This window comes from Arvicanthis niloticus, chromosome X (genome assembly GCF_011762505.2).
Source record: "Arvicanthis niloticus isolate mArvNil1 chromosome X, mArvNil1.pat.X, whole genome shotgun sequence".
In the NCBI taxonomy this organism is placed as follows: domain Eukaryota; kingdom Metazoa; phylum Chordata; class Mammalia; order Rodentia; family Muridae; genus Arvicanthis; species Arvicanthis niloticus.
In genome coordinates, this window is record NC_047679.1 from 15836030 (window position 1) to 15862249 (window position 26220).

The following is a 26220-nucleotide window of genomic DNA, read 5'->3' on the forward strand; positions in this document are numbered from 1 at the left end:
AAACCTTTGTACCTAAGTTCCAAAGATGCTTTGCCATGTTTTATAGTTTTTTCCCCAGGGGAGGGGGATGTCTTATGTTAATGTCCTACATTTTTTAATTAGTTTTTATGAATGATGTGTAGAGGGTGAATACTCTTTTTCATATCCCATAATTTCAACACATAATTTCAATGTGTTGAAAACACATTGCTGTCTCCACATGGTTTAACAGATCTTTCCGATTATGGCCCTCTTTATAGGTCTGAAAAGCTGACCCCATGTGGTTTTGATTTGTATATCTTTGAACACTGCTGGTAGTGAACATCTTTTCATATAATTTTAGGGCCTTTTTATATCCTATCTTCTTTCAGCAAATAATGACTGAAATATTTTGCCCATCTGCTAATTTTTTCATTTTTACAGTTTAATTTTAAGAATTTTTACATTTTCTTTTCTTTGGATATTATTTTTCAAGATGGGGTTTCTCTGTGTATCCCTGGCTGCCCTTGAACTCACAGAGATCTGCCTGTCTCTGTTCCCTTACCCCCTGCAATCCTCCCCCCTCGTGCCGGGGTTAAAGGCATGTGTCACCACCACCCAGCTTATATATTCTTTTTTTATGATTGATTTATTTATTGTATGTATATGAGTACATTGTAGTTCTCTTCAGACACACCAGAAGAGGGCATCAGATCCCATTACAGATAGTTGTGAGCCATCATGTGGTTGCTGGGAATTGAACTCAGGACCTCTGGAAGAACAGTCAAGTGCTCTTAACCACTGAGCCATTTCTCCAGCCCCTTTATATATTCTTAATACTAGACTTTCAATATATATATTTTTATACATAGTTTTCCTAGTCTCTATCTTTTGTCTTTCTTGATGATGTCTTTTATGGCATAATTCAATTTATTTTCTTTTGATGACTTTGTGCATCTTATGTCATACCTAAGAAGCTATTACCTAATTCAAAGTTATGAATATTTCCCTCTAAATTTTCTTTTAGGAGTTTTGAATTTTGATTCTTAATTATAGGTCTTTGATTTACTCTGAATTAAGTTTGTGTATATTTGGAGGTTGGGATTCCATTTCATTCTCTTTGTGTAAATATCCAGTTTTCCAAGGACCAGTTATTCAGTCTACTTTTGGCAGTAGCTTACTGGGCCCAGCCTTGCAGCTTCATAAGCCTGTTTTTGCTTTCTGAATTATTCAGAAAAGTGTAATTTCTCCATTTCTTCTCTTTCTAAGCATGTTTTTCCTAACACTTAGGGTTTCCTTGCTTCTTTCTTTGAAGCTTCCCTCCCTGCCTTCCAGCTGCTTGTCTGCCATGTGTCTAGCCTCCATGCCAACTTAAATTGCATAGCTTTTCTTCCCTCCCCTGTTCTCCTAAGGGTGGCTGTTGAGATTTACAGCTTACACAACCTGGATGGTTTTTTTAAATTCTAATAAAATTGTTCTTGACTTTAAAAAAGAATATTCTTTATCCATTAAGTAAGCTTGGCACCCATTTGAAAATCAATTAATCATAAACTTCAATTTTTTTTCATTTTTTCAAAATTATTTTGATTTATCTGGGACTGTTACTTTTGTATGTGAATTTTAGGATCAACTTGTCATATTTTACAAAATATACATTTGGCAGTTTTATAGGAATTACAACTATAAACGTTTCATATTGCTTTACTCTCTTAATAATATTAAGCCTTCTAGTTTACACATATGAATTTCATGTTCATAAAATTGAAGCAAAAGTCAGCTATGTTGTCACATGCCTTTATTTCCAACATTTAGGAGGCTGAAACAGAAGCATTATTGAATTTGAGACCAACCTACACCACATAGTGAGATCCCATATCAAATAAAAAGTGAACAATACTTTAATAAACATTTCTCCAAAGATGACATAAAAATGATAAAATGGTACATGAAAACTGTACTGAATACCAGAAATCACCAGGAAAATGTAAATAAAAATGAACTATAGCTTCATACCTATTGGATAGCTATTACGTTATAAGCAATAACAATTATTGGTAATAGTGTGGAAAAAATAAAACTCTTGTACACTTGATAGGAATATAATATAACCATTGTGGGGAAACAGCATGGTGATTCCCCACCCCCAAATTTGAACTACCATGTAATCTAATTATCTCAATTCTGGGCATATATCTAAAGACATATGAATAATACAGTCACACTCACTGTAACATCATTTATAATAGCTAAAACAAAATCTATTTGAATAACTGTCAATAAATGAATGGATAAAGAGAATGTATGTGTGATGTGTATGTTTGCACAGTGAAATTCAGCCATTGAAAAGAAAGTCCTGTTATTTGTGGCAACATGACTGATTATGGAATATACATTAGTAAAATAAACTGAGCTAGAGAGATGGCTCAGAGATTAAGAGTACTTGCTGCTCTTACAGAGGACCTGTGTTTGGTTCCCACCACCCTTATGGAAGATTGTAATCATTTATAACTTTAGTTCCAGGGGTTCTGATGCCATTTTCTGGCTGCCATAGGCACCAGGCACACATGAAGCACACAGACATACATGCAGGAATAGCACTTTTATACCTAAAATAAAAATAACTAAGTCTTTTTTATTTTTAGTTTCTATACATGTAGGTGTTTTTCTTTAATGTATGTTTGAACACTACATGCATGCCTTGTGTTCATCAAGGCCAGAAGAAGGCATTATATTGCCCCAGGCCTGGATCTATGGACATTTGTGAGCTGCCATGTGGGTACAGGGAATTGAACTGAGGTTTTCTGGAAGACTTACCAGTGGTTTTAACCGCAGAACAATTGTTCCAGCTCCATAAATAAATAATACTAAAACAGATGCAGGCAAATACTGTGTTATATCATTTACATGTAGAATCTAAAAATGTCAGAGGAATCTCAAATGGCTAAAAACCACTTAAAGAAGTGTTCAACATCTTTAGCCATCAGGGAAATGCAAATTCAACCTACTTTGAGACTCCATCTTACACCTGTCAGAATGGCTAAGATTAACAACACAAGTGACAGCTCATGCTGGAGAGAATGTAGTACAAGAACAGTCCTTCACTGCATCAAAATATGCAGCATGTTTTACGTGTTGAATATATATAATTTTATGAGTCAACTGTATTTCAGTAAATCTAGGAAATTTGGTGTTTATGAATTTCAACAGTATTTTATAATTTTTATAGTTCCTAGGATACAGATTGTAAATTTCCTTAACATTTTAAATACATTATTGTTTCATTTTTTATTTGTGTATGTTTGAGAGAGAGAAAGAATGAATATGAGTATATACATGTGCAACAGTGGGGCGTGGGGTGTGTGTGAGTATGTAGGTGTTGTCAGAGTATGCCACAGTGTATGTATGTGTAGGTGAGAGCATAGCTTTATAGACTTGGCTCTGTTTCAACCTTCATGTGCTCCAGGGATAAAAAGAAGTCAGATTGTTAGGCTTCTGCAAAAGCACTCTTACTTGCTGACTCATCTTCCCGTACCCTTTTACACTCCTTTCTTTTATCACTTCATCACTATCCTGTCTCTCCTTACTCCCTCTCCCGTTCCTCTCTGGTATTTAACTCAGGGCTTCGGCATGCTAGACAAGCACTCTACTACTGAGCCACATGACTCAGTCCTTTTAAAATTATTTATTTATTACTCATTAATTTATTGTAATAGGGATTAAATCTAGGTAGGACTACATGCATTAATAGGCTAGCACTTTATCACTGAACTACATCCGCAGCCAAAAAAAACCCATTTTGTCTGTTTAGTGTGGGCAGGCATGTGCCATGATGTACATATGAAATTCAAGGACAAACTTAGGTTTTGACCCTCACCTTTGACTTTGAGATGGGATCTCTTTCCTGTCGTTAGCTGCTATGTAAGCCACACTCACTGGCCCAGGAGTTTCTGGAGAGTCTCCTGTTTATATCTACCATCTTGCCATAGGAACACTGGGATTACAGTCACAATCATATTGCTATACCCACTTTTATGTGGGTTCTATGGATTTGAACTCAGTTCAACTCATGTGGCAAGTGCTTTACCCACTGAGCCATGTTTTCAACCCCATGTTTTTATTTTTTGAGACAGGAGTTCACTAAGTTGTCCAGGCTGGCTTTGAACTCACTCTTTAACTGAATCCAGCCTTGAACTCATGATCCTCTTACCTTAGCCTCCTGAATACCTAATATTACAAGCCCTTTCCAACATGCCTGGACTTTATTTTATTTTGAGACAGTATCTCACTTGGTTTCTCAGGCTAGCCTTTTTCTTTTAACCTTTTTTTTGAGACAGGTTTTCTCTATTTAGTAACCCTGGCTTCACTTTGTTGAACATGCAGGCTCCAAATTTACAGATTGCTGCCTGCCTTTGCCTCCCAAGTGCTGGGATTAAAGACGTGCCACTACCTAACCCAGCATGGCCTTAAATTTTTGATCTTCTACGTCCATCTTCCAAGAAGCTAGTATTACACAGAACATGCCAATTGGAATAATTTTCTTAATTTCTGTTTGAAATTCTATATTGCTTACATATACAGGGACAACTGATTTTTCTTACATGGGTATTACAGGCAGTTGTGAACTGCCTGGTGTGGGTTCTGGGAATTGGACTCAGGTCTTCTGGAAGAGGAGTACATGCTCTTGTACACTGAACCAATTGTCAGTGGAGCCCACTGACAATTATTTTAAATGGGGTTTCATACTCTAGTTCACTGAGGTGCTCAAACCATACTTACTCAGCCTCCTGAGTACTAGGATTATAGACAAAAGCCACCATACTTTGCCATTAATTTCAAGTATTGAAAATAGCATTATACCCTTGGCATAAACTTATTTGGACATAATATGCCATTTAAAATACTTTATTGGATTTGATTTACTAACATTTTGTTGAGAATTTTTGAACCTTAAGTTCATGAGGGATAATAGTCTGTAATTCTGTTCTTCTACCTTCTTAGTAATTTCCTATCTACAGGATCTATCAATTGCTGAGAATAAAGTATTGAAATTCCCATGTAAAGTAGATTCCTATATTTCTTCTTCTAGTCCAGTTATTATTTGTTTTAAAGGGAAGAAAACAGATTTATTGAAAATGTTGCAGGGCATCACAATGGGCAGTAACAAGAATACCACTGCAGCCTTTCCATCTATCTTGAAGCTTTCTTGCTTGGTACATCCACAGAATAGTAGATTGGTCTTTTTATCATTATGTCCCCTTTCATGCATAGTAATTTTCTTTCTTGAAGAGTGTAGATATTCACTTTCTTTTGATAACATCAGTGTGATACATTTTCTCATCCTTTAAACTTGCTTGTCTTGTGTTTGAAGTAAAATTTTTGCAGAAAACAGAGAGTTGGTTTTTAAATTAATATTCTTCAAATCTGTTCTGCCATAGTTTCTTAGTTTATATGTTTAGATCATTTGCATTTAGTTATTGATATGTTAGTATTTAAGTCTTCCATTTTAAGCATTTGATTTTGTTTTATTCTGTTCCTGTCCTGTTTCCTTTTCTTATCTGTCTGTGGATTACTTGTAGGATTGTTTATACTGTTTTGAGTAAAATTATACCATATAATTGGTTATTTTTGAGATTGTATTTTAATTACGTTTCTCCTTTCCTTTTACTCCCTCCAAAATGTCATATCTACGTCTCTCTCCTTCAAATTCATGGACTTTTTAATTAACTGTTATCACATGCATATATACATTATTATATATAATCTAATTACATCCTACTGATACTGATATTTTAATATTTCAAGTAGAACATTAAAAATTTATATCTAAGTCAATTATTTTATTTTTAAAAACTGGATATGAATGTGTGTTTTGAACTCTGGCATGTGTGTAGAGGTTAGAGAACAACCTCAGGTGTCCACCCTCACTTCCCATTTTGTTTGAGACACTCTCTGTTTTTTGTTGCTGCCTGTATAAGTTTGGGGTTTATTGCTGTGAACAGACCCCATGAGCAAGGCAGCTCTTATAAGGACAGCATTTAATTGGGCCTGGCTTATAGGTTCAGAGGTTCACTCTATTATTATCATGGTAGGAAGCATTGCAGCATCCAGATAGACAGGGATCTGGAGGACCTGAGAGTTCTACATTTTGATCCTACTACAGTCAGGAGAGATTGACTTTTTCACTCGGGGTGGAGCTTCAAAGCCCACCCCCAAAGTGATGCATTTCCTCCAACAAGTCCATACCTGCTCCAACAAGGCCACACCTAAATAGTTCAGCATCCTATGGGCCAAGCATATTCAGATGACAAATTTACAGAAATTTCTTTCTATATATTTTGTTCTTTTGTCTTTTGGTTGATGCATCAGAAGTTTGGGCCAGGTGTGAGGCAAGGTGTATGCCTTTATTACCAGCACTTGGAAAGCAGAGATGTTCCTCCTAACTGAAGAGTTTAGTATGAATGTTTTGTACAGCTTTATTCTTTTCTCACATGAAACTAACTTTTTAAGACTATTGTTTCTTCCTCTAAATGTTTCTTTAAAATGAAGTATAAGAAGAGTTAAAGTTATCTGTTTCTCAAAAAATAAAATCTATATAGTTCTTCAGGCCAATTTTTCTCATTAAACCATGGATAGAATAATAATTTTTAGTTGTTTTTTTATCATAAATAGATCATATCAGCTTTTTAAAAAAATCCTTATATATTAAGTGTTATATATTTATATTTATTTGTGCTAATAAAAATGTGTGGCTTAATCAATTTTGTATATATGTATATACCAAGATGAAATGAGAAAATAACTTTCTAATCTTCTATAAGCTTAACAAAGATTCATGTACATTTTTGTATATATCAATAGTTTATTTTGTGAATAGTTCTATTGTAAACAATATCAAACTTCAATTCTCTATTTTCTTGTGCTTTTCTAATTTTGTGGTCTTTTGGATACTTAGGATTAGTTCTGTTAAACATTCTGTGTATTTTCTGGTAGACAAATGTACTAATTTCTCTTACATTTGTAGCTAGATGTGGGATTACTGGTCATAGGATAAGTGTATATTTAGCTACATTAGATTATGTTGGAAAGTGTTCTAAAGTATTTATATAAAAAAGAAACCATTTGTATCAGCAGTATATGAGACTTCTGTTGCTCTGTATCCCTATAAACACTATTTACTGCCATTCTCCTAAATTCCAGCTGTTTTCATAGGTGTGTTGTGGTAATATTTATTTGGTTGAGGGAATGCATATCACAGTGGAAACCTGTGGAAATCAGAGGACAACTTATTGGGGTGTTGCTTCTTTTCCTCTACCATGCGAGTTCTGGTGATCAAACTTAGTTCAGCTGGCATATGTATAGTTGCTATGTTTTGCTTGTAATTAAAAAGTAGTCTGCAAGGACACATTTTGAATACACATACACATCACATATGTAATTAGGGCATTTTCATACATGTGTATAATGCATTTTCATTATTCCTCCACCCACAACCCTTTCTTATCCCATGTTCATTCCTGAAAGTGCAAGACTGCAATAGCTGTAGCTATCTGGAAGAAAACATTCTGTAACTCTTCAGTTCTTATTTCTTGCCTTTGTATTCTTTCTGCCCTTCTTCTACAATATTCCCTGAGCCTTGAGGGGAGTAATATAGATGTCTTATGTAGTGCTTAGCTCTCAGCAGTTTGTCATTATCAGCACTTTCACCAGTTATGAGTCTTTGTAGCAACTACCACCCACTGCAAAAACAAGTCTGTCTGACCACAGCTGACTGCAGCTGATGTCTGTGGATATAAACAAATATCTAGAAGACAATTTGACAGGCACATCATGTCCAGTGAGCAAAACAACAGCACTAGCTTTCCTACTATGACTTCCCCAGACATGGGCCTTTGACCAGGTTTCAATACCAAATGTAATTTCCTTTATGTGGCCCAGTCCTCAAGTCCACAATCAGACAGCTGTTGGTTACACCCCATAATAGACCTGTCACTCTTGTACCAGTTGCCATGGCTTATACGGCTATTCTACAGGGTGACACACAGGTTCAAACTGAAGGATATTCTACAAAATACGACTATTAATGACAATTCTACCACAGCAGCTGTTTAGTTCCTTGAAGCTCTATAAAAGATAACCAGCACAGTGGGAACTTCCAGTTCAGTTACAACTTGATTTCCCTACCAGAGAATGTGGAATCTTCAGCAGCTTACCTCTGATTTCAGGGCTTGGTATTGAAGACAGGATCCCTGGGGCAAGCTGCCTAGCCAGATTAGCCAAATCTGCAAGTTCTGGGTTCAGTTGAGAACCTGACTCAATACATAATAAGGTGGAGAGCAATGAAGGAAGATGGATGACATTGACCTTTGGTTTCCATACCTACACCCACATGCGTGCTCACACAGATGAACATGCATGCACATACACACCACATCCATATAAGTAAAATTTCAATTATTATTGAGATGATGTATTTAATGACAAGTTCTCCCACCTTGATTCGTGATCTAGTTTAAAAGCATACTTTGCCTTTAATTGCCTCATCTGTTTTGTCTTCTTTAATCTATACTGGTTCTTTAAGCCTCATCTCTTATTACTTTGATCTCTCTGAAGAAAGAAGGCTTACTATTTTGTAAAATATCCTTCAGTTTGATTCTGTCTGAATCATTCTCCTCTTTAGTACAAGTTATAATTTTTTTAAGCTGGGAATACAATGTAAGTGGTTGGGTTGTTCTTTCTATATCATATTGGTTTGTCTCAACATTAGGGGCTTAAATTTGATTATGTGTTTAAGTTGGGGCTTTCTATGATCTTGCCACTGTAAAGTTACCTTTATAATTTAAAAGTAATATTATGGGGACACTCTTTGAAACTATGTAATTATACTGTTTTTCATCTAACTTTTACTAGTTTTAGCATCCATTTATGATTTTTTCCATACCCCTTCTTGTATTTATTAGTTGCCTTTTATAGTTACAGTTGTCTTTTCCTTATCTGTTTGTTCATATCAGTGTGAACTCACTTATTATCTTATTGAATAGACTAATTTTCTTCATACTTATTTTGTGTCTAATGTTTGGGCATTAGTAGTCCTTTAATCTATTTTCTTGATATGTCCCTATCATTCGTTGAGGAATTCTATTATTTTTGCCACAGTAAAGTTTATCATGTATGACCACTGTTGGAAACAACAATTTCTCCCAAGTATTTCTGTTCTTCCTAAGATGAACAGTTTTACTGGTTTGTTTCTGGAATCCACTGTGAGATATATATGTGTGTGTGTGTGTATATATATATATATATATATATATATACACACACATACATATTACACACATACATACACACATACATATACACATATATACACATACACACATATATACACATACACACATATATACATGTATACATATACATGTATAATGTATAGTATACCATAATATAGTTTGATATTTTGAATATGTTTTTCTATAGAAAATTTGTCCAATTATTTTATAAGTGGATAAGACTAAGGAGAGATTGAAAATAGGGTAGGAAAGTAGAAGAACATAAGTGGAATCATAGTGTATGGAAAAACCCAACTCATGAAAAGGAGCTCCAGTCTAGTGTGGCCTAAAGAAGAGATGCAAAAGTAGAGAGCCAGGAATGGACCAGTTTCACTGAGGATTTTACCCTCTGAAGGAACTAAATCTTTTAGAACATGAGGAGTCATCATAGAAAGTTTAATTGGGCCGGGCAGTGGTGGCGCACCCCTTTAATCCCAGCACTTGGGAGGCAAGGCAGGTGGATTTCTGAGTTCGAGGCCAGCCTGGTCTACAGAGTGAGTTCCAGGACAGCCAGGACACAGAGAAACCCTGTCTCGACCCCCCACCTACCCCCCCCCAAAAAAAAAAGAAAGAAAAAAGAAAAAGAAAGTTTAATTGGGTAAGGAATAATTATTTTGTTAGATTTACATTTTAGTATTCTTCTGTTGTTCATGGCAATTAATAGATTCATTGATTTATTTTCTTGTGGAATTGCAGTAACTCAGGATTCATGAGTACTGTTCTCTGTGTAAGATAGCACAAACAAGAATTAAAACCTTAAAAACAATGTTAAGTTCTATTTATTAATTTATTATTTTTTAAGACAGGCTCTCATTGTGTAGCTCTGACTGGCCTACAATTCACGTTGTACATCAGGCTGGTCTCCAACTCACAGAGACCCACCTCTAGTTGCTGAGATTAAAGGAGTGCATCACCACACCTGCCGAAATACTATTAACATTTAGTTAAAAAGGCTTGAGTAAAATATACTTGTAATAATGTCAGTAATAGGGTTGATCTAGGCATTGGATAATAAAGATATTCTACCTGGTTTACAGAGTAGAAAAAGTTTAACAGTGATGTTTGAAATAATAAATTGTATCTTAGCATGAATTTTGCTGTTATAATAATAGGTATTATTACTGTACTCTTTGCAGCCTGTATCCCAACCAATTGGAGCTGAACAACAAACAACTCTTCAAAATCCAGATCTTGTTCGAAGGTAAGTATCATAACCTTAGTACCAGGAAATCAGTGTTGGCATGATGATGCATGTCTGTATATGCTTAGAGTACCTTGAATAAAGTGATTTTTTAAAAATTCTTGTATTTGTGCAAGACTAATAAAATTGGGATGAATTCACTTTATTTTAATATTTATAGTGCTCATGTCGATTGTGAAGTTACTGACATTTTAGTATTTTATTTATAATATGTTGTTGTACAAAGTAAATGAAAAATTATGTAAAGCAGAATTTCAGCTAATCTCAAAAAATAAATTATAGCAAGATATGTAGTTGTTGGTGATTTAAAAATAGTCTTCTATATTATTCAGGTTGGGTAAATCTATTAGTTTTCCAAATTCATTCTTTCTTTCTTGTGTCCTCTTTATTTCACCATTTTCCCCTTCAATGAGATTTTATTTCTGTGATTCCATGTTTAGTTCTGTAATTTCCATTTGATTCTTTTTTAATCTTTTATTTCTCATTGCCTTTTTTTCTCATTTGCTTCAAATACAGTTGCAATTGCCTGTTGAAATTTTTATTTGTTTTGTTCTTTTCATTACTGGGAATGGAGCCCATTTTCTTGACATGCTAGGCATGCACTTTACCACTAAGTCCATCTTAGTTAGGGTTTTATTGCTGTGAACAGACACAATGACCAAGGTAACTCTTATAAAGGACAACATTTAAGTAGATCTAGTCCATTAGCATCATGGCAGGAAGCATGACAGTATTCAGGTAGACATAATGCTGGAGGAGGTGAGAGTTCTACATCTTGATCTAAAGTTACCCAGGAGAAGACTGGCATTAAGGCTACACATCCTAATATTGCTACTATCCATAGGCCAGGCATTTAAACACATGAGTCTGTGAGAGCCAACCCTATTTAAAACGCTGCACAGTTCTTTGCTGGACTTTGCTTCCCATTCCCTTTTTTCTTTTTTTTTTTAATTTCTTCCTCCTTTGTGCTGAGGACCAAGCCCAGGGTTATGTGCATACTAGATATGTGCTCTATCACTGAGCTACACCCTAGCCTACTAAAACATTTTGATTAGGACTTGCCTTATAATTACAATATCTGATTTATCTTGGATGTTTATACCTGTTGTCTTTCTGCACTCAAGTTGTGACTTTCCTTGGTTTTTTTGTTTGTTTTGTCTGTTACTTGCTTTTTATTTTTGTTTTGTTATGACAAGTATTTTCATTTATATATTTTATATATTATACAATGATATTTTGGATTATGATTAAATCTTCTGTTTTAGTAGACATTCCCTGTGTTCAGGTGCACATGTTCTGGCCCATTCTTACAGGCTAGAATTTTCTAATGAAAATTTAGTTTTAGAGTCCCTACACTATACTGGTCTGCTTTGTTCACCTTGCACCATTGGATACCACCATGGTTCCAAAGGCTAGAGTTTTCCTCTAGGCCAGCTTTCTAATCCATACTCTATTGATGAGGCTTCTCACTGATTCCACAGTAGAAGAGTCTATCTTTGGCTAATGGGCTACAGTCAGGAGATTCTAGGTTTGAGTTGCTTATATGTCTATACTGGGATATACAAGAGTGAGCCTGATAGCCTTCGGTTACTGAGTACCCAGTTGGGAGATGTTAAGCTGCTATGATTTTTTTCAAGTCTTTGGGGTTGTTGGCCAGTCTAACTTAACATTCATCTTTTCAGTCTTGGTTGTCCTCCTTTTTATTGCCTAGTTTATTATTTTCAGAATTTTTTTTAAGTTGTACTTAAGGAAAATGAGCAAGAAAAGTTGAGTGTCTGTCATCTTGTTCCAAAAACTAATATAATCTCTTAGGTTTATTTATTTTATTTTATTTTATTTTATTTTATTTTATTTTATTATGTACTTAAATGTTCTGCATGTATGTATTTATACCATATGTGTGCCTGGTAGCGATAGGGATCAGAAGAAATAATTGGATCCACTGAAAATAGAATTAAAGATAGTTGTGAACTGTGTCTTCACATATGAATACTTGGAATTGAAAACAGGTCCTCTGCAAGAGTAATAAGTGCTTTTAACCATCTCTCAAGCCTTAAGCTAGTATTTTAAGGAAACTTTTGAATGTGTATAGTATTATGTCATGAACTAAAATTGTATCTCCTTTTATCCTCTAATGGTTATTATTCACTTCTTTTTGTTGTTGTTGTTTTGTTTGTTTTTGTTTTTCAAGACAGGGTTTCTCTGTGTAGCCCTGGCTATCCTGGAACTCACTCTGTAGACCAGGCTGGCCTTGAACTCAGAAATCCGCCTGCCTCTGCCTCCTAAGTACTGGGACTAAAGGCGTGCACCACCACTGCCCAGCTCTAATGGTTATTATTTATTACTGTCATTTCTCTATATTTTAAGAACTCCAGGAGAAGGGGTTATTGGGAGGCTGTACTAGGAATGGAACCCAACCCTTGTACATGCTGCATAAGACTGGACCACTGAGCTATATCCTTAGCCCTTGAAAGCATTAATGTGTTGTCATTTTATCACTTGGACTTACGTATATTCTTTTATATGCAAACAGAAATAATTTAGTTTTGGGTTTTTATCTCTTTTTGTACATTTCTACAGAGATGATTCACTGGGAGTTTTTAGAAGAAAGGACTCACCAAACAATAATTTAAAAGATACATTTTTAAAAAGGTCTATTGGTATTTATATTTGAAATTAGGTATTAAATAAAATGATATGCTTTTCCCTAAAGACTATTTCTCCCACTCTCAGCATTTGTTAGTTACCTATAGTTCTTTGACAGTGGTTGAGGCATCTTGAGCAGTGCCCTACCCTACTCCATCCCCTATCCATCCACTTTGTCATGTCTATTGTTTGGTTGTCCTTGTTCAGCTCATGTTTAGACAATCATATTAGTGGACTTTATGGGTGTACCTTCAGGCATTACTAAGAAGCACCATCTTACTGCAGATTCCCTGGTCCTCTGCCTCTTAGAATCTTTTCTTCTCTACTCCACAATGTCCCCTGAGCCTTAGGTATGGGCATCTGTTGAAGATGTAGCCATTGGGAGTGTGCTCCACAACTCTGTATTTTGATTGCTTGTGGTTTTCTGTAATGGGCTCTGTCTGTTGCAGAGAGAAATTTTCCCTGATGAGGAGTGAAGACTACACTTCTCTGTGGGCATAAAGACAATGTTTATGATTGTTATTAGTGATTATGCTGGTTTAGGAAATTAGTGGTTGTAGTTTGTCTTCTTAAGATCCATGACTTCATTAGCACTGTCTTTTTTATAGTTTTGATTTGAACTTATAAAATAGCTATAACTAACCACAGTTAATCATATTAAACCATTTTTTATATCATTCATTTTCATCACTCGCTTTACCTTCTGCATTATTCCTGTCTCCTATACTTAGTCTGCTTATTCTTTGCTGAGGTAAATCTCCTTTTTGAAATAAGAATGTATATTCATTTTAGAAGCTTCATTTGAATATATTAGTAAAGTAATCTCCTAATAAGAAAAAATTGATCAAGATTGTCTTCTAAATTTAAATAAGAGTATTCCTTAATAAAAGATTTCATAGTAGCCTATGACTGACAGTGTTTTTATTCATATTCCTCTGATAAAAATGTGTAGCAAGTATAAATGATATGTCATTTTTATAACTTCCAAAACCACCTTCATTGAAATATAATTTGTGGGACTGGAGAGATGGTTCAGCAGTTATGAGCACTAACTTCTCTTTCAAAGGACAAGGGTTCAATTCCTGGCACCTAATTGGTAGTCACAACCATGTGTTACTCCAGTCTCAGAGGATCAGACAACTCTTTCTGGCCTCTATGGACACTACATACTCATGATACACAGACATGTGTGCAGGCTCAACATTCACACATATAAAATAAAAAATAAATGTTTAGGAAAACCAATTTATTTATAATACAATTCCACCATTTAACTTGTACAATTCAGTGGTATTAAGTGTATGCACAGTTATATAACTATAACATTTATAAAGATATTACATGGATTGATTTTTAAGTGTACAATTTTATAATCTTAAGTTTTCTTTAGCTTTTATGATTGAGATTGGAATGAGTTCCTTTTTTTAAATCAATAGCTTGAATCAAGATGTGACATCTGTGAAAGAAAACACCAATAACCCTGATACCCCAAGTGGAAATGGCAAACAGGATCGGATCAAACAAAGAAGAGCCTCATGTCCCCGACCAGAGAAGGGGACTAAATTCCAGCTTACTGTCCTTCAGGTCAGTGTGTATATATGACTGGATTAGAGTTTATGTAGAAGTCTTGGGGACATGGAGAGGAACAATGCTGTGGAAGTAAATGCAGAATATTGCAAAGCGCTCTGTAAACTAATCTCTTCTTAATTCAGAATTTCTGACTCGAAAATTAGTTATTAAACTTGGAAATTGTAAGAGAAATGAAAGAAAGAACATAAAATTCCTATAATCACTAATCAGAGCTTATTTCTTCTATCTTTTTTCTATGTGTATGTACAATATTCACATTTTAACATTGTAATAGTACAAATAATGTTAGAAAAAATATATTGACTTATTTTGTGATAGGTGTCCCAAATTTTTTGTATTCATTTATTTACTTACTTGATATCCCAATCATGGACCCCAGCCCGATTCTTCCTCTCCTTCCAGTCCCACCCTTACAAATCCCTTCCACCATCACCCTCTCATTTTCTCAGAGAAGGGGAAGTCCCCCTTTATGTACCACCCCACCCTGGGACATTCCTCTCCCCTGGGGCCCAACTTGGTAGTCCAGTTAGGGGAAGGGGACCTAACGGCAGGCAACTGAGTCAGGGACAACCTCTGCTTCAATTGTTAGGAGACCCATATAAAGACTAAGCTGCCCATCTGCTACATGTGTGCAGAGAGGCCTAGTCTAGCCCCTGCATGGTCTTTGGTTGGTGGTTCATTCTTTGTGAGCCCCCATGGGCCCAGGTTAGTTGACTCTGCAAGTCTTTCTTGTGGTGTCCCTGACACCTCCAGCTCATTCAGTTGTACCCCCCACCACACACCCTAACACCACTAAAATCAAAATAACAGGAATTAAAAATCATTGGTTATTAATATCTGAGTTTCATCAAGGCCTTCCAAAAATCCTATATAATAGTATACTCATCTTTACAAATAAAGATGCTCAAGACCAGAGAAATAATTTGCATTAAATCATTCAACTACCAAATGCTAGAGTCAGATCTGAAGCCAGATCAGACTTTAAAGCCTATATCTCTAACCAATATGATACATGTTTTAGATACATTTAAAAACCTATATACAATTTTATATTCTTTCTTTTTGAAAGCGCAATATATTATGTATGTTTCTAATACCAGTAAATAATTTGAATAATATATTTTAAATGTCTGCAAGACATAGTCCCTTGTACAGAGATATAATTTAATCATCCCTTTTCCTGTTCTTCTTTGGGTTCCTTCTGTAACTGTTGCTGAATATGTTGTTATGTGAGCTCATCTAGTTACTCCCTGTAAAATGTTGTGATTTTATTTTTGTTATTATTATTTTTAGACAGGGTCTGATAATAGCCAAGGCTTGCCTCAAACTTATTATATAGCCAAGGTTAACCTTAAATTTCTAATCCTCCTGTCTTTACTTCCCAAGTACTGAAGTTACAGGTGTGAGTCTCATAATTGTTTTATGTGGTGCTAAGGATGGTACTAGGGCTTTGTGCATGCTAGGAAAGCACTCTAGCAGCTGTGTTCCATCCTCAGCCAAGACAGCTTCTCTTAGACTGACTAAATGTGTGTACTTAGGTCTCAGTCTCTGGAGACAACATGGTGGAGTGTCAGCTGGAAACACATAACAACAAGATGGTTACGTTCAAGTTTGATGTTGATGGTGATGCACCTGAGGATATTGCCGACTATATGGTGTGTATAGTAAGATAGTACTATTTTTCCCTTAGTGTATTCATTCTCTCTCTCCCCCCTCTCCTTTCTTCTTTCCCTCTATTTTCTCTTCATTTATTCAATTTACACTCATCTCTAGATAGAATGTGTGGAGGATATTTTTTAATTTGCATAGAGCCAAATTGTTCATAATCAGGGGTGTTACTTCATTTTTTCTGGTTTTACTGTATTTATCTGAGCAAATATGATGGTTTTTTAAAGATTGGTATGTTTTAATCTCTATATGTTAAAATGATATTATGACTTTAAATAATAATCTCATCGTATAGGTACCTGACTAAATCAGATTCAAGCCACCTAGGTAATTTTAAATGTGTCTAACCTTCTGTAGAAAAGTATTCAAGTTATGCTTCTCAGTACATTAGGTTTTTTTTAATGTGTGACTGTGCTGTTGTATGTGTATGTACATGTTTGTGTGAGTATGTGCATGGAGTACAGAGGACATTGGGTACTGTCCTCAATTGCTCTCTATTTTATTTGTTTATATGTGTGCATGTGGTGTTTGTGTATGTCGTGTATATGCAAGTGTTCAGGTACATGCACCCATACCTACACATGCAGAGGCTAGAGGAGGACTTTAGGTGTCCTTTTCTATCATTCTCTGACTTACTCTTTTGGAATAAAATATCTTCCTAATCCTGATGCTTCAGTGTTTCAGGTAGACTGGCAGCCAGCAAGCCCCAGAAATCTTCCTGCATTCCCACAGTGCTGGGTTACAGGCTTGTTTTGAGTCCATGCCAAGCTTGTTATATGGATGCTGGGACCTGAACTCAGGCTCTCATGGTTGCTTAGCAAGCATTCTTAACTACTGAGCAATCTACCTTTTTTGAGACATGGTCTCTCACTGAATCTGTAGCTCATTGATTTGACTAGACTGACTAACCAGTGGGTTTTAGAAATCTTCCTCTTTCCGCCACCTATAACCCCATCCTCAGCACTGGGATTACATATACAAAACACCATGCCTGGGTTTTTACATGGGTGCTGGAAAGTCTAACTCAGGTCCCTATTCTTATACATCAGGCATTTTACCAACTGAGTTGTTTATTCAGGCCCACATTTAGTTTTATTAAATTCTTTTGAATACTTTGACTTAGGTTAGCATTTCTCTCCTCCTCTTCCTCTTCTTTCTCCTGTTCTTCCTTCTCCCCCTTCTTCCTTTGTACAGATGGAGATAGAGGCCATACAAAATGCATAATGCTTTATCTTTTGTATTACTGACTTAATAAATTAAGTTTTGTTCGTTGTACATCTATCTTTTTTTCTTTGTTTTTTTGAGACAGGGTTTCTCTGTGTGGCCCTGGCTGTCCTGGAACTCACTCTGTAGACCAGGCTGGCCTTGAACTCAGAAATCCACCTGCCTCTGCCTCCCAAGTGCTGGGATTAAAGGTGTGTGCCACCACTGCCCGGCTTCATTGTACATCTATCTTAACATAGAATTTTATGTCATGTCTTTTGTTTCCTATTCCTCATTCATATTAGTATAATGGACAGTCAGGAGTTTTTATTCATCATGTTTGGTGTTGTTTTCATGTTCTGATTTAGAAAGCCCTGAGGTTCGAACATCCTAATTTTAAACATTATCTCAGTTATATTCTTTTGTGTTGTCAAATTACATAGGCTCTGAGTGATATGTAGTCTTGACTGATCTTGAGCTGTTATCCTTCCTCAGCCTTCCTAAGTGCTGACATATAGGTGTATATCATGATCCCTGCTGTCTTACATATAATACATTCTTTAAATAACAGCTAACTGTTATACTTCTTTTTACTAAAAGTAATTTTTCCATACAGTAAATATTTCTGATGCCTTCAGATACTCCCCACCTTCTCATACATCCAACTCCATGCCTTCTCTCTCTTTAGAAAGCTGGGTGTGGGGCCTACTCTTAATTGTGGTTTATATACCCAATGTGACTTTGTTGGAGAAAACAAATCTTTCCTTTGTAAGTGATGCCAATTGGAGATAGCTTCCTGGTTAGAATGTGGGGTTATATCCATTTTTCTCTCTCGGTTCTGGGACTCTTTGGCTTGGTCCTGTGCAAGTCTTATGCATGTTTTTACTCTCTCTGTTAGTTCATGTGTGTGTCAGTCCTATTGTGTATGGAAAATACTTTTTCCTTGGTGTCATCTATCCCTTCTGGGATTTACAGCCATTCTACTTCCTCTTCTGCATAGCTGCTTGAGCTCTGAGTGGAGGGATTTGATGGAGACATTACATTTAAGACTGAGTGACTCAAGGTCTCCCATTCTCTCCACATTGTTCAGTTGAAATTACAGCCAATTTATAAAATTCAAGATATTTTGAAGCATAATGGCCTTTTCTGACAAATATCAGTGATCTCAGAATAATTAAATGCATTATGAAATATTTTATAACTGATCTTAATTATTTTTGTGGCACATACTTATTTTTGTTGTTTTCTTATGGAAATCACCATTAAAATATTATAATTTTGAACAAAATGAATTTATTTTTATGAAGACATTGGCTTTTACTCGATGACAGGTTGAAGATAACTTTGTGCTGGAAAATGAGAAAGAAAAATTTGTAGAGGAATTGAGGGCTATCGTAGGTCAAGCCCAGGAGATCCTTCATGTCCACTCAGCTGTAGAAAAATCTATTGGTGTTGACTCTGTTGCCTTGGAATCTAACAGTAACCAAGTAAGAGCAATTTTGTAGTAAAAAGGTCATTTGGGGACTTTGTCAGGAACACCATCATTTACCCGTTCATTTTTATTTCAGACAGGATCATCTGAACAAGTACTGATAAATTCTGCTTCCACTCAAACTAGCAGTAAGTATACTTAATAAAATGTACCATTTGGCTTTTGAAACAAGGCATATTGGAATCTTGATATATATTCATTAAGAAAGATATTAACCAATAAATTAATTTGATGATAAATTGATGTTTTTCCACACTTGAAAGAAGTTTATAGCCCAGAGATTTAAAAAACCCAGTTGTTGATTTTTTTTTGAATCTGAGTAACTTACTTTTGAGTCATTACATGGTATGTCACCAGGAAAGGTAGTCCGAGTGCTGATGACCTTTGATGGCCTATTGAATCTTAACTAGTAATTTGTTTACTTTGACATGAGATGAACAAAGAATTTTAACTGAAATCACTATCTTCTAAGTTTGCCTCAATGTTTTAACAGTCATTCAGAATTTGACAGTTTCACTGATGATAATACTTTTACCAGCTCTGCTCACTAATAACTTTGTAAATCAGACACCAGATAAACTTCTAGAAACTAAAATTGGGGTTCTTCTGTTTTCCTTCCTGATAACTTTATCTCTTCATTCTTCTTAGCCCTGGTTATGGGTATATTAAGAATGCCTGGGAGGGGGAGAAGAACCATAGCATCATGAATATCTCTGAAGGAATTAACACAACGTGAAGAAGCAAAAGATGGTGTGGGAATAATGGAAGCAGATACCATTATCTTGAACTTTAGTTCACCTCTATCGGGATGTCAGAGTACATCTGTACCTTACTTTGTTGGTTAGCAGAAATCTGAGCGAGTTTCTGACAGACAATGTAAGATAATATTTCAAAGAAAATTACTTGAGAAAGTTTACAGATGTAGGGATTTGCTTACTTTACTTTTATATTGCCATGAGCTAGATTTATTTCTCTTTCTTCTGATTCTGTAATTCTGGTTCTTCTTAGTTCTGTATATTTTAATGCTTGTATAGATGTATACCACCATGATACCACTTCAGCACAATCATAATCAGGCTGCAGAACAACAGCTATAGATTTGAATGGAGAAACTATTCCCCAGTCATTTAAATGGAGTGCCTCCCTTCTGCTTCCTATTAATACATACCTTATATTTGGTTCTCAAGACTATATGTCAATGTTAGGATGTTATTCTTATGGTTGGTAATTATCCTTGCACTATTGGGAATGGAGATAACACAAGCTAATTTTTAACTTGATTTCTTTATTTAATAACATGAACAAATTGACAGTTGCTTAGTGTATAATTTGTTAATAATTCTTTCTACAGATGAATCTGCTCCTCAGTCATCCCCAGTTGGTCGCTGGCGGTTTTGTATCAACCAAACAATAAAAAATCGTGAGGCTCAGTCTCCTCCTTCCCTTCAGCCTTCCATGGCCATGGCGCCTGGGTTACATCCATTTCCTAGTAAGCTTTTTTATCTTCCAGCTTTATATGGACTTGGATGCTATGGTTACAAATTGCTGATTGTGGCATTAGTTTGTTTTCATGAATATTTTATGCTTATGACAATTTCCATGAGCATTTGGAAGACATTAATATTGTTATATAACAGGTCATTTTATTCAATATTTTTTTAAAAGCAAGAAGTCATTTTTTCTTGAGTGTTGAATTCTGTGATATTTTAAGTCTTACAAGTATACTCTTAAATAGGTTCTCATTTGCTTTTTTGTCTCTTTTGACTTTTGTATTTGCACTTTTTACTCATTATAACTTAGTTATTCTTTTGTTATTGTTCCAGGTTCAAGAAACACAAGTAATCAGGAAATATCACAGAACACACTGTTCACTATAGCGAATAATCCAGGCCATTGTGAACTTTTCACCTCCAAATTAGAACACAAGGATGTGGTTGACGGTAAGATTGGTGAACGTGCTAGTGTAGAAACTGAGCAGCCGAGTATTCTCTATCAAGTGGAAGATGACAGACAGATCATGGCACCAGCTACTGGTAATTCCAATTATTCTGCTTCTTTGGTGTGTCCAGTTTCAGTTGAATGTGAGGCACTCACCAGCCAAGCAGGCATGTTCATACCTACATATCCAAGTCAGCAAGCTGCTGTTCTGGCTGATGTGCTTATGGCCCATCCTGGTGAATCAGTTCAGATTGGTGGTAATGCTGCTCTAACATCAGTACTTGTATCTTCTGATCAAAAGCCTCAATCCTTACCAGTACAGCAGCCAAATATAGATGCAGAGTTTATTTCCCAAGAAGGAGAAACTACAGTAAAAACTGAAACAAGTTCTCCTAAGGCAGTTGTTGCCACTCAGACTCCTGGCTTTGAACCAGCTGTGCTTCTCCCTGCGACTATCCTGGAATCAGATGGGGAACGACCTCCAAAAATGGAATTTGTAGACAACCGAATTAAAACACTGGATGAAAAATTAAGAAACCTGCTCTATCAGGAGCACAGCATTTCTAGCATCTGTCCTGAGAGTCAGAAGGATACTCAAAGCATAGACTCTCCATTTTCTTCCTCTGCTGAAGATATACTATCCTACTCAATGCCAGAAGTCATAGCCATCAATCACTGTGGGATTCAAGATAGCCCTGCACAATCTCCGAATTCCCAACAGACAGGCTCTAAGACTCTGGCCAATGTGGCTGCAAGTCAGCCTGCTCATATATCAGTGTTCAAAAGAGACCTGAATGTGATAACTTCTGTACCCAGCGAGTTATGTTTACATGTAAGTATCTTTCTAATTCTTATTCTTTGCTTATGAATTCAAAGAAATTCCTTCTCTCCTAAAAAGTTCAAAAGTAACTGTCATTTAAAACTATGACTTAGTCATAGTCACAAGACTATGACTTAGGCTGCAGCTACTCAGAACTTAGTAGAAATGGCAGATCTATTTTGGGTTCATCTAAGAGAGCCTTCTGGTAAGTTAACTTGGAATTCGCAAGCACTGTGTATATTTACAGATTATTTTTTAATTAATTAATTAGTTAATTAATTAATTTTTTTGAGACAGGGTTTCTCTGTGTAGTCCTGGCTGCCCTGGAACTCACTCTGTAGACCAGTAATTTATTTTTTATTGGATATTTTATTTACATTTCAGATGCCATTCCCTTTCTCCATTTCCCCTCCCTAGAAAACCCCTATCCCATGCCCTCTTCTCCTTTTTGATTTTATGCAATTTTTAAATGTTAATCAAAGGCTTTATAAGTTTGGTAATGCTCAATATCAATCAGAAGTGTAACCCAATACCCAACCTAGATATATCAACTATCTTTGACTGGTGGAGACACGTGAACATCTGCCTCCATGTTCCCCGCCCCCTCACTCTCTCTTTCTCTCTCTCTCATCACCTAGCTCCTTCTCTCCTTCTCCACCTCTTCTCCTTACTCCTCCCCTTCCTCTCCGTACTCCTCCCACCATAGATCCTCCTACATATCACCCTTCCTGTTAAAATAAAACTTTTCTCTCAAAATACAATTAGAGCATAACTATAGCAATTTATGTCAGTAAGGTACAAGATAGACCTAATACCCAGTCCATCATTTTGTTGACTAACCAGAACCTCTGTCATCTCTCCTAACTAAAACACTTAGTTCTGAACCTGGCTTTTTTCTTGGCTTTAGAATGAATATCAGCTGAAAACCATCCTCTCAAATCTTTTCTCTCAAAGTAAATAGCCAGGATTGGCAATGAGACTATAAGTCTTCAACCCCATCAGAAATCCAGAATGACTGAGTTAACTGAAATTATGGGAAGCACAAAGCATAGCTTCTAAAACTTAGCCAATTTATAGAGACCGCTGAACACCTGGACAGTCCCTATACTACCGAACGTTGGAGCATCTGATCTTCAGCCTTCTGGCCCAGGATCATCTGACAGACCTAGTGATGCAGAATTATTAAGGGCTGATTACTCTGTCTTGGCAGATATAATCAGTCGATTATTCTGCAAGTGTGTCCTTTCCTGGACAGTAATTTGTCTGTAGATGGAACGAGCCAATTCTTGCTCTGTGGCTGTCTCACCACAACTGGAGTAACTCCAAAGATGCTCAATTTCTTCTTAGAATCCACAACAGGAAGCTGTCAGGAGCAGACAGGTCTCTAATCAGAATGGACATTAATATATAAATATTTGTAACATCAATTCTATGGACTTCTGATGTTTTGAAAACCAACTATCCATGTAAGGTAACCTGGACTGTTGTCTGTTAACTCCTCTCAGCTATTTCTAAATAAAACATAGAAAACACCCTAACAATAAAATCAAAGCCATGGATTTGTTATGGGCCCTTAACTCACAGGCTAACCATCTCAAATCAGTTTAAAAAGTTAAAGAAGGACTGGGTCTAAGCCTTGTATTCCTAAATGTGTTATACAGGCACATTGCCCATGAGAGGATCAGTATTCATCTCACTTTTATATCAATAAGAAGCTCATACCAATGAAAACCTTAAATTTGAAATCAAAGTAAATTTTGTACCATTTAAGAAATTAAAACTTCATCTTAGTAACAATTATACATATTTCTACCAATAGGTTATGGCTATGCAATAAATCCTAGCTAATCCTCCTTGTTCCAACAAAACCACTACCTTTCCCTAGAAAGACAGCCCAATATCAACCATCTCAGTCCTCAAGCCCAGGGAATAGGGGCACTGACTATTAACTTCTTCAAGCTGATTGCGGGCGTTGAGATATTAGAAGAGGGGCAGGGGGAAGAGTAAATTGATAAGTTTCTGATGCTGTGTCTTGACTGCATCTGGCTGGAATTCCAGGAGATCAGAAGTTCGAGCAGGTCTGCTCACTTTGCTTGATGAGTAGATACACCAAGGCTTTGTATTCTGCAATATACAATTCTCAAAACAAATTTTATTATCAAGACAATTTTTTGTTTGAATTCTGGAATCTAGTCTTCTGGCAGCCTGTCTGTCATGTCTAATCCATATAATTCTGGGAGTTTCTATGAGGGTGTGCTCCCACCATCCTCCCATTTTTGCCTTCCTACTCTCAAATTCCCCAATACTTGGGAATCCAAACTTTCAGGCACCAAGGCTCTTGACTTCCACTGATGCCTGGCAAGGCCACCCTCAACTACCTACCTATACAGGTGGAGCCATGAGTCCCTCCCTTTGTGTTTTTGGGATGGAGATTTTAGAATGGCTACTCCAGCTTGTTTCTTAGGACCATTTGCTTGAAAAATTGTTTTCCAGCCTTTTACTCTAAGGTAGTGTCTGTCTTTGTCACTGAGGTGGGTTTTCTGTATGCAGCAAAATGCTGGTTCCTGTTTATGTATCCAGTCCATTAGCCTGTGTCTTTTAATTGGGGAATTGAGTCCATTGATGATAAGACATATTAAGGAACAGTGATTGTTGCTTCCTGTTATTTTTGTTATTAACAGTGGCATTGTTTGTGTGGCTATTTTCTTTTGGATTTATTGGAAGAGGATTACTTTCTTGCTCTTTCTAGGGTATAATTTCCCTCCTTGTATTGGAGCTTTTCCGCTAGTATCCTTTGTAGTGCTGGGTCTGTGGAAAGATATTGTGTAAATTTGGTTTTGTTATGGAATATTTTGGTTTCTCCATCTATGGTAATTGAGAGTTTTGCTGGGTATAATAGCCTGGGCTGGCATTTGTGTTCTCTTAGGGTCTGTATGACATCTGTCCAGCATCTTCTAGCTTTTATAGTAGTATCTGGTGAGAAGTCTGGTGTAATTCTGATAGGTCTGTCTTTATATGTTACTTGGCCTTTTTCCCTTACTGCATTTAATAGTCTTTCTTTGTTTTGTGCACTTGATGTTTTGATTATTATGTGACAGGAGGTATTTCTTTTCTGGTCTAGTCTATTTGGTGTTCTGTAGGATTCTTGTATGTTTATTATGGGCATCTCATTCTTTAGGTTAGGGAAGTTTTCTTCCATAATTTTGTTGAAGATATTTATTGGCCCTTTAAGTTGGGAATCTTCACTCTCATCTATACCTATTATCCTTAGGTTTGGTCTCCTCATTGTGTCCTGAATGTCCTGGATATTTTGTGTTAATAACTTTTTGCATTTTGCGTTCTCTGTGACAGTTGTGTCAATATTTTCTATAGTATCTTTTGCACTTGAGATTCTCTCTTCTATCTCTTGTATTCTGTTGGTGATGCTTGCTTGTGTCTATGACTCCTGATTTATTTCCTAGGTTTTCTATTTCCAGGGTAGTCTCCCTTTGTGATTTCTTTATTATTTCTACTTCCATTTTTATGTCTTGGATGGCTTTGTTCAATTCCTTCACCTGTTTGGTTGTGTTCTCTTGTAATTGTTTAAGGGATTTTTGTGTTTCCTCTTTAGGGGCTTCTACCTGTTTACCTGTGTTCTCCTCAGATTCCTTAAGAGTCTTATTTCCTTCTTAAAGTCCTCTATCATCATCATTAGAAGTGATTATAAATCTGAATCTTGCTTTCCTAGTGATATGGGGAATTCAGGACTTTTTTTTGTGGGAGAACTAGGTTCTAATGATGCCAAGTACCCTGGGTTGCTGATGCTTATGTTCTTGCACTTGCCCTTCGTCATCTGGATCTCCTTAGTGCTACCTACCCTGTCTCTGACTGGAGCCTGTCTTTCCTATTATCTTGGTTGTGTCAGAATTGTGTGGAGTGGGTGTTACAACTGGGGTTAGAGCTGGGACCCAAAATCTGCTCAGTGCTCAGGCACAGACAGGAAAGAACCAGAGCTCCGGGCCAGGAGTGACTTCCTGGGTCCTAGTGGGTCCCAGTTACTCCCTGTTTGGGGCGGGCCTTGCTGTCTGCTTACCTAAGATTCTGCCTGGGTTAGAGCTCCTGGGAGGCCTGCTTCCTCTGGGTTCTGTGAGATTGGTGGTAGAGCTGCCTCCAGGGATCTGCTCAGTATTTGGGTCCAGACCAGAAGGCTTTATAGATTATTTTGTGTATAGGAGGAACATACTTTTTTTTTAATTTCAACTTAAGTGGAAACTGCAAAAATAAAACTTAAAAACTGTTAATCAATTTTCTTACAATTTTATATTATTGATTTAATGTTTCAAAAAGTTTAATTTATTATTAAAGCAAAATCATCCATAATCCTATCAGTTTTTTCTTA

General features: G+C 36.2%; 1 protein-coding gene across 4 annotated transcripts in view; it reads left to right on the forward strand.

Moving 5' to 3' along the window:
• Wnk3 (WNK lysine deficient protein kinase 3) overlaps positions 1 to 26220 on the forward strand; it is a 141746-nt gene that overhangs the window by 74566 nt on the left and 40960 nt on the right. For all 4 annotated transcript variants that reach the window (XM_034486339.2, XM_034486340.2, XM_076919054.1 and 1 more), the window contains exons 11-17: positions 10421 to 10485; positions 14568 to 14715; positions 16260 to 16376; positions 18924 to 19079; positions 19161 to 19212; positions 20436 to 20573; positions 20908 to 21854. In XM_034486339.2, the coding sequence (XP_034342230.1) occupies positions 10421 to 10485; positions 14568 to 14715; positions 16260 to 16376; positions 18924 to 19079; positions 19161 to 19212; positions 20436 to 20573; positions 20908 to 21854 (1623 nt within the window). The remainder of the gene's footprint in view (positions 1 to 10420; positions 10486 to 14567; positions 14716 to 16259; positions 16377 to 18923; positions 19080 to 19160; positions 19213 to 20435; positions 20574 to 20907; positions 21855 to 26220) is intronic.